The following is a 12,629-nucleotide window of genomic DNA, read 5'->3' as shown; positions in this document are numbered from 1 at the left end:
GTTATCCATTTTAAATATAGTAGTGTGTACAAGTCCAACCCAAACAGAGCGAGACAATCTTAACATTTTATTTAATGCAGCCACTTACAACAGGGTAGGGGTTATGAACCTAGAACCTAGAACCTGATCCTCCTTGTTTTATGCTGTGGTTAGGAAGCTAAAATGAAAATGCTTTCTGTGCTATAGAATATGTGACGCTCACTTAAGAAACTGTAGATTGGTCTCTGGTGTTGGTGAAGTTAGTTCTTGGCAAGTAATAAAATAGAATGGTGAAACAGATCACCAGCCCAGGTTGGATGCATGAGACAAGTGCTCGGGCCTGGTGCACTGGGAAGACCCAGAGGGATCGGGTAGAGAGGGAGGTGGGAGGGGGGATCGGGATGGGGAATACATGTAAATCCATGGCTGATTCATGTCAATGTATGACAAAAACCACTACAATATTGTAAAGTAATTAGCCTCCAACTAATAAAGATAAATGAAAAAAAAAAATAGAATGGAAACTAGCTTAGGCAAAATGGGAAGAGTTACTGGCTTAACATAACTAAATTATAGGATGAAGAAGACAGAAACTGGCTGCAGGTAGGATGGGACCTGTCCCTGAATATGGCTGGGGGCCTTTCCTGTTATCTCAGAGGGGCTTTGTCCAGAAAACTGGTGCTTTGGCTGTTTCACTTCCCAGTTTGCATTTTTATATTTTACATTTATATTACAAATGTACCATCAGACTAGAGAAGGATCTCTTCCTCTAATTTGTAGCCTAAAAAAAATAAATTCCAATGCAGGATTCTAATTGTTATGATTTGGGTTAAATGTATCTTCTGGAGCAATTTGGAGTGGAGAGAGGGCAACACCAATGGGGTGGCCACCCTTCCTTCCAATCGTGTGTCTGGGAGTTGGGTCATGTTGACCAGCTATTAGATGGTTCAGAAGGTTCCCTGAGGGAGGGAGGGAGGAGTTATAGGCTGGTGACTATATTACTGTTTGCTTCACATATTGACTTCTTGATTTGAATGAATTGACTAAAACCTATTATAAAAACTGATCCATGTTATGCCATATATCATGCCATTTCCCCCTGTTTAACAAGGAGAAACAATCTGAAACATAGATGATATTTCCCTTCAAAACCAATTTAAGCTGAGGTTCTTAATCTCATATTATACATACATGTATATATGCCATATAGTATACATGTATATAATATGTATCTTAATGCATATGCAAAAGCTTATAAATAAAATTATTGCATGCATACATGACTATACATATATAATCCTTTGCATTAGCAATCTGTGGGTGTTATTACTGATAGATAATAGCACAAAATGTACTTAAGAAACCTGTCTAGAAGTCCAGAATTTAAGCTGAAAGTACTGATAAAAATCAAGGGGAAGCTCTCATGAAAGATTTTTATTCAATCCAGGGTCTTTCCAAGGACAACAGTGTTTCCTGTAATTTGGATCTTTCTAACTGATTTTCAAGCAATATGTTTCTCATTAAGTGCTAATACATTTAAGTTTTAAGGCACTGTGTTAACTACTGTTTGACATGAATTCCTGAGCTATTCTTTCCCTGGGTGGGGGGAGCTTCTGAAAATTGTTTAATGTACTTCTTCTTATTTGAGTGTATGATATAAGAAAATAACACAAGATGTCCTATGGTGCACTGTTCTCTAGGGTAGGGAGTAGTAGTGGAGGGGGATGTGCGGTTTGGGAAGAAAGGAGATGGTACCAGGTATCAGATAAATTCTTCGGACTTTGCATGCTCAGTTGCTCAGTCATGTCCAACTCTTTGTAACCCCGTGGACTGTAGCCCACCAGACCGGACTCCCCTGTCCATGGAATTCTCCAGGCAAGGATACTGGAGTGGTTTGCCATTTCCCATGCTAGGGGATCTTCCCAACTCAGGGATCAAATCTGCGTCACCTGCATTGACAGGTGGATTCTTTACCACTGCACCACCTGGGAAGCTTGTAACACTGAGACCCTGGTAAATGATGTAAGGAGTCAATTGTAGGTTGTAGGCCTTCTAGAGTCTGATGAATTCCTGTCTAACACTGCCAAAAATTGATTGAAAATTTTACACGTGAAGGAAATATTCCAATCAAAGTTTAGATAGATTAAAGGAGGCTTTTGCTGAGGACCACAGGGATCTGGGGTACAAATGTAAAGTCTTGGACTTGCTAGTCTGTTTAACCAACTGAAGGGAGGTGACTTATAAGTTGGGTATGGAGTACTCATGAGTTAGATGCTATTGTTTGCTCACCTGTGTCTGGAAAATGGTGATCTATCTAAAAATAAAAATGAGCTAGATAAGCATTCAAATATTGCAGAGAGCCACTCAGCCCTACAAAAGTGCCTTGGAGTAACTGGACCTGAGCTGGAGGAAGAAGAAAGCCATACCTTACACCTGCAGGAGGCAGCAGCTCTAGAAATATCCTTTGGCCATGAAGATTAGGACTCTAATGTCAATTTGTATGTGACTCACATGGTCCTTTATCCTCTTTGAAATAATATACCTCTTTTGCAGATATACCCTCTGGGAGCTGGCAACTTTACCACGTAACACTGAATGTGACCAGTAAATTTCGAGTGGTGTTTGAAGGGGTCAGAGGCGCTGGTGCCTCACTGGGTGGCCTGTCTATTGACGACATCAATCTCTCAGAAACATTGTGCCCTCATCATGTCTGGCATATAAGGAATTTCACACAGCTTATTGGCAGCCCCAATGGGTCTTTCTTCAGCCCTCCATTTTATTCTTCTAAGGGATATGCCTTTCAGATTTACTTGGATCTATATAGTTTGCCTAAAATAGGAATATATTTCCACCTGATCTCTGGAGCCAATGACGGTCAGTTAGAGTGGCCGTGTCCTTGGCAACAAGTCACGATAACAATCTTGGATCAAACTCCTGACATTCGACAGCGTATGTCCAACCAGCGGAGTCTAACGACAGACCCATTTCTGACCATTGGTTCGTGGCTCATCTTTTTTATTGTTAATACACAATCATTGCTCTAGGAGGGATGGATGATTTGGGAATGAAAGAATGCACAACCAGGCACCTAGGGAAGTTTTGAGGCCCAAATCTTAGGATCAGAAGATACGCAGGGGAAGTCTGATAGTCTCTCAGTCGTGTCTGACTCTTTGCGACCCCATGGACAGGCTTCTTCGTCCATGGAATTCTCCAGGAAAGAATACTGGATTGGGTTGCCATTTCCTTCTTCAATGTAGGGGAAGGGCTTCAGCAATTCTGGACAGAGTCTCCCAGGCAGGGGACTGTCAGGAATATCAGCAGAGATGCCAACAAATTGAGAAGATTTTGGCTGTATTCTTGGAATTTGATGACAACGCCTGAATTCTCAAGGTTGTACGAGGAGTGTGTGCATGCTAAGTCACTTCAGTCATGACCAACTCTTTGTGACCCTATGGACCATAGCCTGCCAGGCTCCTCTGTCCATGGGATTCTCCAGGCAAAGATACTGGAGTGGGTTGCCATTTCCTCCTCGAGGGGATCTTCTCGACCCAGAGATCGAGCCCTGTCTCTTATGTCTCCTGCACTGGCAGGCGGGTTTTTGTTTTTTTTTTCTACCACTAGCACCACCTGGGATGAGGTGTGTTGTTGGTTTTAGAGTCTGACAAGCCTAGGTTCAAATCCAAGGTTTGCTTCTCATTAGCCTTGTGACTTTGCACTGATAATCTCTTGAAACCTCAGTGTCCTCAGCAGTAAAACCGGGACTGTAATAATAACCCCACAATTTTATTAAAAGTGTCTCTACAGTTCAAGGAGGGAAGTTTGTGGAAGGGCCTGGCAGGGGGAGAGTCTCAGATGCTGAGTTCTCCTAACCCATGCTGTCCTTGTCTTGTCACTGATATTGTCAAAAACAGCTCAGCTTTTGAAATGGAGGTGGTTTTTGATCAGAAAGATGCTAAGTAGATGTTCTTAGTGTTGGGAAGGGTGTGGGAATGGATCGTAACTTTTTACTGAAGGGTCCTGGGGGACTTGCCAATAGTGACATCATTCCCCATCTTTCTAAACTGAAAGATGCAGTGCCCAGAAAGCAATGCCCAGAAAAAGAAGCAGTGCCCAGAAAGTATTGATCACATTTTTAATTATAATAATCCTTTGCCCTCTGGGAACCTAACAAAGTAAAACATGAAATTATGACAAGGTCAATATTGTCAAATCTGAATTCCGCATATGAAAAGAATGGACCTAAGTAATCTGGGGGAGAAAAATCTAATCTGATAGGAAAAAAAAATAGTATTCACAAAGAGGTGTGGGAATTTGATGTTCACAATTTCTTTACCTTTTTTCAAAATATTTTTCCCTGAATGATGTTGAACATGGCTCAAGGTTGGATGGGTCATCACCTGTTTTTTCAGAAACAGTGCTTCTCACTGTCTTCTACTCCTGAAGCACTTTGCTATGTTAGGTGAATAATTCAGTTAATAAGATGAATTGTTGTATGCTAAAATTAATAACTCTCTCAGTAATGAATTGATTTAACTCGGTTTAAAGGGTTGTCTGTAACTCAGAAGGCCACTATAGAATGGTTCTAATGGGTAGCTGAATTTCTACACTGGTCAGTCAGTAAAAGTGTAGAACTTTACTACTCAGGCCTCCTACCCAGGAAACTTTCAGTAACCCTGAGTGTGGTCCTCCCTGCTGTGCCATCTCGTTTCCATCAGGACAATATAAATGAAAAACTCCAGTGATTTGCCAGGGACCACAACACAGGTCAATAGCATCATTTCATTATTTTGAGCTCTATCTTAATTGTGCTTCACATTGCCTGCATTTTCCTGCCACCAAAAGCTATGATGATGCTAAACATAATCCATTAATATAAATTGCTTTTTCAGATAATGGAACCTATTTTTGGGACAGGCCTTCCAAAGTGGGAGCACAAGTTATTTTCCCTAATGGAACTCAGTTTCAAAGAGGTAGGGGCCGTGGATTCCCTAACTTTATGACCCAAGAGATGCTGAAGAGCAGAGATTTTATCAAAGGAGATGATGTTTATATCCTACTGACAGTGGAAGGTATGTAAAAAATAGTTTTCTCTAGAAAGCTATTCTTTTTTTTTTTCTTGTGGTCACTGATTATTTACTGTGTTCTTCTGGGTTCTATTTTCAGATATATTAGATAGAGATGTGGGAAGAAGTGGGCATGAGTGGGATTTTTGTGTGTGTGTGAATCATTAACAATATAAAAATAATTTAGATGGAAACAGGGATAGTGCCAGGACAAATTAATTACCACTCCATGGAACATCAGTGGAAAGCTTTAATCCAGAAGACTTCTTTAGAAATAAGCTAAAGTATATCCATTATACCCTAGAATTTAATTCTTGGATTCTAGAAGTAAAAATGTCACACAAAACATAAAATGAAAGTGGAAATGGACTTTGTTGTCTCTTTTAAATATGTACACACATGTGTGCACACACATATATGTCTTGTCAGTAAGAGCATTAATCTCTTGTCTTCTAAAGTTCTTGGTCATGGCAGCCAACAATAGCATTTTTCAGGAATAACTGGTCGTTTCCATGTTTTGTGTGATAGGATTTTAACTCATTAACTATTAAAGACCCACTTGCATCTCAGTAAGTCAGAATTATTTTTTATGGCAAAAGGTGGTGCCATGAAATTTTGATTTCTGTGTCAGAGTAAATCTAGATGATACTTCAGGGGAAAAACTATTCAGAAATAACTTTCATTGAGGGAGAAAACATTTTAGGTAGCAGAGACAAATTCATATGTTCATCATGTCTGTTTGACTGGACCAGAAAACACGGAAAAGAACAGATTCCTGGTTGTCAGGGGACCTGGTATCTTGTGCTGAATATCTATCTACTTGCTCTGCCAAGCAAGAGACCTGTGACCTTGGGCAACCCCCTCTTTGCATTTCTTTGCATTTCTGAGCTTTCGCTTCCTTGTTGGTCCCTTGGGGCTGGGAACACAGGCTTCCCTTTGAGCTCGGGTGAGCCCAGACCCAAGCAAACACATGTTCAGTTATAGCCCCACAGGCTGGCCCAGCTTCCCTTTGTGGCTAGCTCTCAACCCGCCTGTTTGTTTTTTTCACTCATGTGAACGTTACTGGACAGTGCTTCAGGATTGCCTGAATGTGTTACAAACTGAAGGTTTGATTTTTTTTTTTTTAAGGAGTTGTCTTTTTAATTGACCCTTTCTTTTTATTTATTTATTTGGTTGGTTGCACAAGGTCTTAGTTGTGGCATGTGGGATCTAGTTCCCTGACCAGGGATCGAACCCAGGCCTCCTGCATTGGGAGCACAGATTCTTTGCCGCTGGGCCACCCCAGAAGTCCCTGAACGTTTGATTTAGAACTTAAATATCAAATGCTCATTAAACCCCAGCTGACTTCCCTCCCTGCTCTCCTCCCATCCTCCTTAGACATATCCCACCTTAATGCACAAAATTACCCACTTCCAACCTTGGACGTCAGTGACCTCTGCACAAGTTTCAGGTGTGAGAATGATGGGATCTGCATTCTCCAGAATGGCAGAGCTGAGTGCAGGTAAGGGCGCCATCTCCCCATCCTTTTGTTAGCTATTTGTTTCATTCACAATGTACGATTCATGTGATATTTCATATGAGTGAAATCAGTTGATTCTTATCTCAAAACTGTTCATAGGGTATTTATTGTTTGCTCTCCATTTGGGAGTTTGGGTTGCCAGTAGAACAATGAAATTATTAATGTAAAGTGAGTACATTATATATATTTTTAATTTTATTTATTTATGGCTCTGCTGGGTCTTTGTTGCTATGTGGCATGCGTGCATGCTTAGTCACTTCAGTTGTGTCTGACTCTCTGAGACCCCATGGACCATGGCCCACCAGACTCCTCTGTCCATGGGATTCTCCAGGCAAGAATACTGGAGTGGGTTGTCATTTCCTTCTCCAGTGATGAAGTATGAAGTGAGTGAAGTGAAGTCGCTCAGTTGTGTCCAACTGTTTGCAACCCCATGGACTGTAGCCTATCAGGCTCCTCCGTCCAGGGGATTTTCCAGGCAAGAGTGCTGGAGGGGCTTGCCATTGCCTTCTCCTTGCTATGTGGGTTTTCCTGTAATTGCAGAGAGTGGACACTTCTCTCTAGTTGTGGTGCTTGGGCTTCTCACTGTGGTGGCTTCTCTTCTTGGGGAGCACGGGTTCCAGGATGCATGGGCTTCAGTAGTTGTGGCTCCTGGGCTCTGGATCACAGGCTCACAGCGATAGTTGCTCTGAGGCAGGTGGGATCCCCCCTGCTCAGGGACGGGACCCACATCTCTTGCTTTCTCATGTTGATTCTTTGCCACTGAGCCACCAGGGAAGCCTGCATGTTCTTTTCTAATTGCCTGAAACAGTCCTCATGAGTTATAAATCCTCACAACAGCCTGGTGTGGTCAATGTGACGGTCCACATTCTGTAGATGGAGATACCTAAATTGTGAGAAGAACCTGGCCATAGTCACAGCTGGGATGTTCCGGACTGGGACACTGAGAACTAAAGTTTCTCCACTACCTGTGCTGCATTTCTTCCCCAGCTGGGAGCTGCTGTTTTAAATCCCAGATTAGGGATAATTTCATTGCTCCTTGCTGTTGGCCCTGCCTGGCTTCCTGGGCTAGTCTAACCAATCCTTTCAGTCCGAGTGGGTGACCAATGGTTCCATCTGTCAATGACCTGAGTGTTGACCCACACCTTCAGTGGTGAAGATTTTCAGATTTAAATGTCAGCTCGTAACTCAGTCATGTTTCAAACGTGTAGGTGTCGGTCGGGGGATGACTGGTGGTACATGGGAGAAAGGTGTGAAAAGAGAGGCTCAACACGAGACACCATTGTCATCGCCATATCGTCCACTGCTGCTGTGTTTGCCCTGATGCTGATCATCACTCTCGTCAGCGTCTACTGTACCAGGAAGAAGTATCTTAAAGAGTCAAGTTCAAGGACAGTCAACACTATTATGGAAAATGTAAGTTGACTCTGATATTTGGTTATTCAAAACCCACTGATTGAATCATATAAAGAAAAATTAGGGCTTTTTAAATATCTTAAAAATTTTTTTTTTCTATTCCCTGTGCTGGGGAAAAAGGCTTGGAGACTATGAGTTCTTGTTACCTTCACTATAAATCAATGATTCTTGAATTGGAATCCATGGAAACTTTTGGAGGGGAGGTTTATTATCCTCCTGAAACTGTACCCAGAATTGTGTATGGTTCTGCAGTTTTCTGGGGTGGGAGTCTGTGACCCTCCTGAAAGGCACGACTGATTTTTGCCTACACACTTCAGTCTACCTGGTTAAGTGGAAAGATGAACCATGTAAGTGTCTTTGTTCTAAAGGCTGAGCTCAGGCTTGTAGGAAGGGGGCGTTAGGCACATTTGGGGCATTTGCATTAAAGAAGATCCCAACTAATTCTGGCTTCAAGTGCAATAACTCTTAGGCAAGGTTTTCAAGTAGAAATTTTAAAGTCTTGCCTCAGATGGTCTCCAGAATGGCAACAGACTCTTGAAATTACCCTGGGGAAGCAGAGACTCTGAGATGGGTGTTGGCATAAAGGATGTTTACCGAGGACACCAGTGATGGAGTGAGGGAAGCTGGATCAGGCAGCTCTATTTTAAAGTTATATGATTTTTTTTTAAGTGGACAGATTTATTTGTTTGAAGACCTTTGTTTCTTAAAGACACTAAATTTTTTTGTGAAGTGATTCAAAAGATGGACAGAAAGCAAACAGTTTTATTCTCATATACAGTTGTCATTTCCTGAACCTCAGGAAGATATTTAAAGCTAGTCATAAGGCAGTGGATCTCTTCCTTCACAAGCTCATTAGAAAAGTACTTAAAATGTATATATTAATAGGTTGTGTTTTTTTAGAAAAACAGATATTTCCAGCTTATCTTATGACTTAAAAGGGGCAGATCAACTAGTGATCCAGTAGGTCAGCCTGGTGGAAACCCGGGGCCATTAGGGAAGTACTTGGGGGTTGGGGTAACTATGGTGGGGGGAGTGATTGGAGAGGAGAGGACTTGTTAGCTGAAGGGTAAGACTACCAAGATATTCCTCTGGAAACTGAAAGATGTAAGCACTATTATAAAGGCTGATTTATCAAGCTAAAGTTGGAAGTAAAATGATAAAACAATAAGCAGAAAAAGAAGGAAGTTAATCCAATAAAGGAACTATTAGGGCCATTAAATGGAAACACACACAAACACACACAACCCCCATAATATAACAACACAACTGTTTTTGCCTCTGGGTCATTTAAACACATGCCCAAGAGTAAGGAATCAACTTAGTCTAGGCATTTCTGGGGCTTCCCTGGTGGCTCAAACCATAAAGAATCTGCCTGCAATGCAGGAGATGTTGGATCCCTGGGTGGGAAAGATCCCCTGGAGAAGGAAATGGCAACCCGCTCTAGTAATCTTGCATGGAGAATTCCATGGACAGAGGAGCTTGGCGGGTTATGGTCCATGGGGTCACAAGGCATTTCTGCAGTTAATTCACTGATAGCAGAACCTCTACCTGTAGTTTAAATCTTAAATTGAAACGACCTTTTTTTCCAAGTCGGAAGTGTGTGCTCACCCTGATATTTGAACCTCTGAATAAAGCGGGACATGTCTGTGCATTTTCCCGCAGCCCCAGTCTTGAAAGGATGCCAGCCGGGAGGGAAGCCAGAAGACTGCAGAGGGCACTTCATTGAAACATTAGACTGTTTCATTGTGATGCATTTCAATGACAGTTTTTAAATTTAGAAATTAAGTCATCAATTGTTCTTCCCCCTTTTAGCAATATGCACTTTGAAGATTAACTCTGCAATACAGCCAGCCAATGAAATGAAAGACTCTTCATCATGGATTCACCCATAATATATTACAACCACTTCCTCCTTCTGTAAATGGATCATCTCTGTAAATAGCTGGGTACACTATAAATCATTATTTTGGTAAAAGTCTAATTGGTGAGATATTGCTTCTGTTTTTATTTTTAAAGGAAGGGGGTAAAAAAATGAAAAATAAAAATAGATAAAGTGGAGACGCAATTCAGGCTGTTGTGGAAGAAAAACATTGTTTATAAGTCGGAGAGCAATAACCGGGAATAGCTTTCCAAGTGACTGATCCTTTTCTTTGGGGGCCAAGTGCCATGGCCTCATAGGCAATTCCCTAGAAATTGCCCAGTGGGAATGATCTTCCATGTAGAATCTCCCCATTGCCATGTTGTCCTGTCCCGGTGGACAGAGGGGCAGAGGGCAGCTCTGTTCTCCCTGGGGACATCTGCCCCTCCATCTGAAACTGGCTACTTCCTTGTTTTCTTTATTATTATTATTATTATTTAATCACGCTTAAGGCTTATAGAATTTTAATTCCCCAGCCAGGAATCACACCTAGGCCCTCAGCAGTGAGAGAGTGAAGTCCTAACCACTAGACTGCCAGGGAATTCCCTTGTCGCTATATTTTTATATTAGCCATCCCTGTTAAGTGATATCTCATTGTGGTTGTAGTCTGCAGGTCCCTAGTGACTTATGATATTGAACCTCTTCTCAAGTGCTTATTTGCTGTCTCTATAGCATCTTCAGTGGACTATCTCTTTACATCTTTCACTTATGCTCTGAATGAGATTTTTGCTCTTACAGTGTTTTGAGAACTTTTAATATATTTTGATCTATCTATTTCATTGTCAAAAATATGTGGTTTGGAAACATATTTTCCCACTCTGCCACTTGCCTTATTCACTTAAGATAATATTTTGCAGAGCAGAAGTTTTTAATTTTCATAAAGTTCAGCTGATCATTGTTTTTTAGTGGCTTGTGGTTTTGTTGTCAAATCTAAGAAATCTTTGTCTATTCCTAGATCCTGAATACTTTCTCCTATTTAAAAAATGTTTTGTGAGCCTCCATACCTACACTGAAACCAACCACCACACAAGAGCCAATAAGTTTTAGAGCAAGACATACCACGCAAATTCTCCAGCAACGCAGGAACATAGCCCTGAACATCAACATACAGGCCGCCCAAGGTCACACCTAACACACAGACCCATCTCAAAACTCATAACTGGGCACTCCATTGCTCTCCAAAGAGAAGAAATCAAGTTCCACGCACCAGAACACTGACGCAAGCTTCCCTAACCAGGAAATCTCAACAAGCCAATCGTCTAACCCCACCCACTGGGTTAATCCTCCACAACAAAAAGGAACCACAGACCTCTAGAATACAGAAAGCCCACTCCAGATACAGCAATCTAAACAAGATGAAAAGGCAAAGAAATACCCAACAGGTAAAGGAACATGAAAAATGCCCACCGAGTCAAACAAAAGAGGAGGAGATAGGGAATCTACCTGAAAAAGAATTTAGAATAATGATAATAAAAATGACCCAAAATCTTGAAAACAAAATGGAATTACAGATAAACAGCCTGGAAACAAAGATTGAAAAGATTCAAGAACTGTTTAATAAAGACCTAGAAGAAATAAAAAAGAGTCAATTACAAATGAATAATGCAATGAATGAGATCAAAAACACTTTGGAGGGAACCAAGAGTAGAATAACGGAGGCAGAAGATAGGATAAGTGAGGTAGAAGATAAAATGGTGGAAATAAATGAAGCAGAGAGGAAAAAAGAAAAAAGGATCAAAAGAAATGAGGACAACCTCAGGGACCTCTGGGACACTGTGAAACGCCCCAACATTCGAATCATAGGAGTTCCAGAAGAAGAAGACAAAAAGAAAGGCCATGAGAAAATACTCGAGGAGATAATAGCTGAAAACTTCCCTAAAATGGGGAAGGAAATAGCCACCCAAATCCAAGAAACCCAGAGAGTCCCAAACAGGATAAACCCAAGGCGAAACACCCCAAGACACATATTAATCAAATTAACAAAGATCAAACACAAAGAACAAATATTAAAAGCAGCAAGGGACAAACAACAAATAACACACAAAGGGATTCCCATAAGGATAACAGCTGATCTATCAATAGAAACCCTCCAGGCCAGAAGGGAATGGCAGGACGTACTGAAAGTAATGAAAGAGAATAACCTACAACCTAGATTACTGTATCCAGCAAGGATCTCATTCAGATATGAAGGAGAATTCAAAAGCTTTACAGATAAGCAAAAGCTGAGAGAATTCAGCACCACCAAACCAGCTCTTCAACAAATGCTAAAGGATCTTCTCTAGACAGGAAATGCAGAAAGGTTGTATAAACGTGAACCCAAAACAACAAAGTAAATGGCAACAGGACCACACCTATCAATAATTACCCTAAATGTAAATGGGTTGAATGCCCCAACCAAAAGACAAAGATTGGCTGAATGGATACAAAAACAAGACCCCTATATATGCTGTCTACAAGAGACCCACCTCAAAACAAGAGACACATACAGACTAAAAGTGAAGGGCTGGAAAAAAATATTTCATGCAAACGGAGACCAAAAGAAAGCAGGAGTCGCAATACTCATATCAGATAAAATAGACTTTCAAATAAAGGAAGTGAAAAGAGACAAAGAAGGACACTACATAATGATCAAAGGATCAATCAAAAAAGAAGATATAACAATTATAAATATATATGCACCCAACATAGGAGCACCGCAATATGTACGGCAAACGCTAACGAGTATGAAAGAGGAAAT

At 41.1% G+C, this 12,629-nt stretch overlaps 1 protein-coding gene across 8 annotated transcripts in view; it reads left to right on the top strand.

The window, feature by feature from the left end:
• Positions 1 to 12,138, top strand: part of MEP1B (meprin A subunit beta) — a 37,751-nt gene extending 25,613 nt beyond the window's left edge. For 7 of the 8 annotated variants that reach the window (XM_061131265.1, XM_061131266.1, XM_061131267.1 and 4 more), the window contains 5 exons: positions 2,533 to 2,976; positions 4,869 to 5,048; positions 6,420 to 6,543; positions 7,770 to 7,974; positions 9,787 to 9,955. In XM_061131265.1, coding sequence (XP_060987248.1) covers positions 2,533 to 2,976; positions 4,869 to 5,048; positions 6,420 to 6,543; positions 7,770 to 7,974; positions 9,787 to 9,801 — 968 coding nt within the window. In that variant the 3' untranslated portion in view covers positions 9,802 to 9,955. Of the gene's footprint in view, positions 1 to 2,532; positions 2,977 to 4,868; positions 5,049 to 6,419; positions 6,544 to 7,769; positions 7,975 to 9,786; positions 9,956 to 10,847 lie in introns of those variants that run through there. The other variant, XR_009690839.1, reaches the window with a different exon arrangement.
• The last annotated feature ends 491 nt before the right edge of the window (positions 12,139 to 12,629 follow it).

Source organism: Dama dama, chromosome 27, assembly GCF_033118175.1.
Source record: "Dama dama isolate Ldn47 chromosome 27, ASM3311817v1, whole genome shotgun sequence".
Lineage (NCBI taxonomy): Eukaryota > Metazoa > Chordata > Mammalia > Artiodactyla > Cervidae > Dama > Dama dama.
The sequence above is the reverse complement of the archived record's forward strand: the minus strand, read 5'-3'. Positions and strand labels throughout refer to the sequence as shown.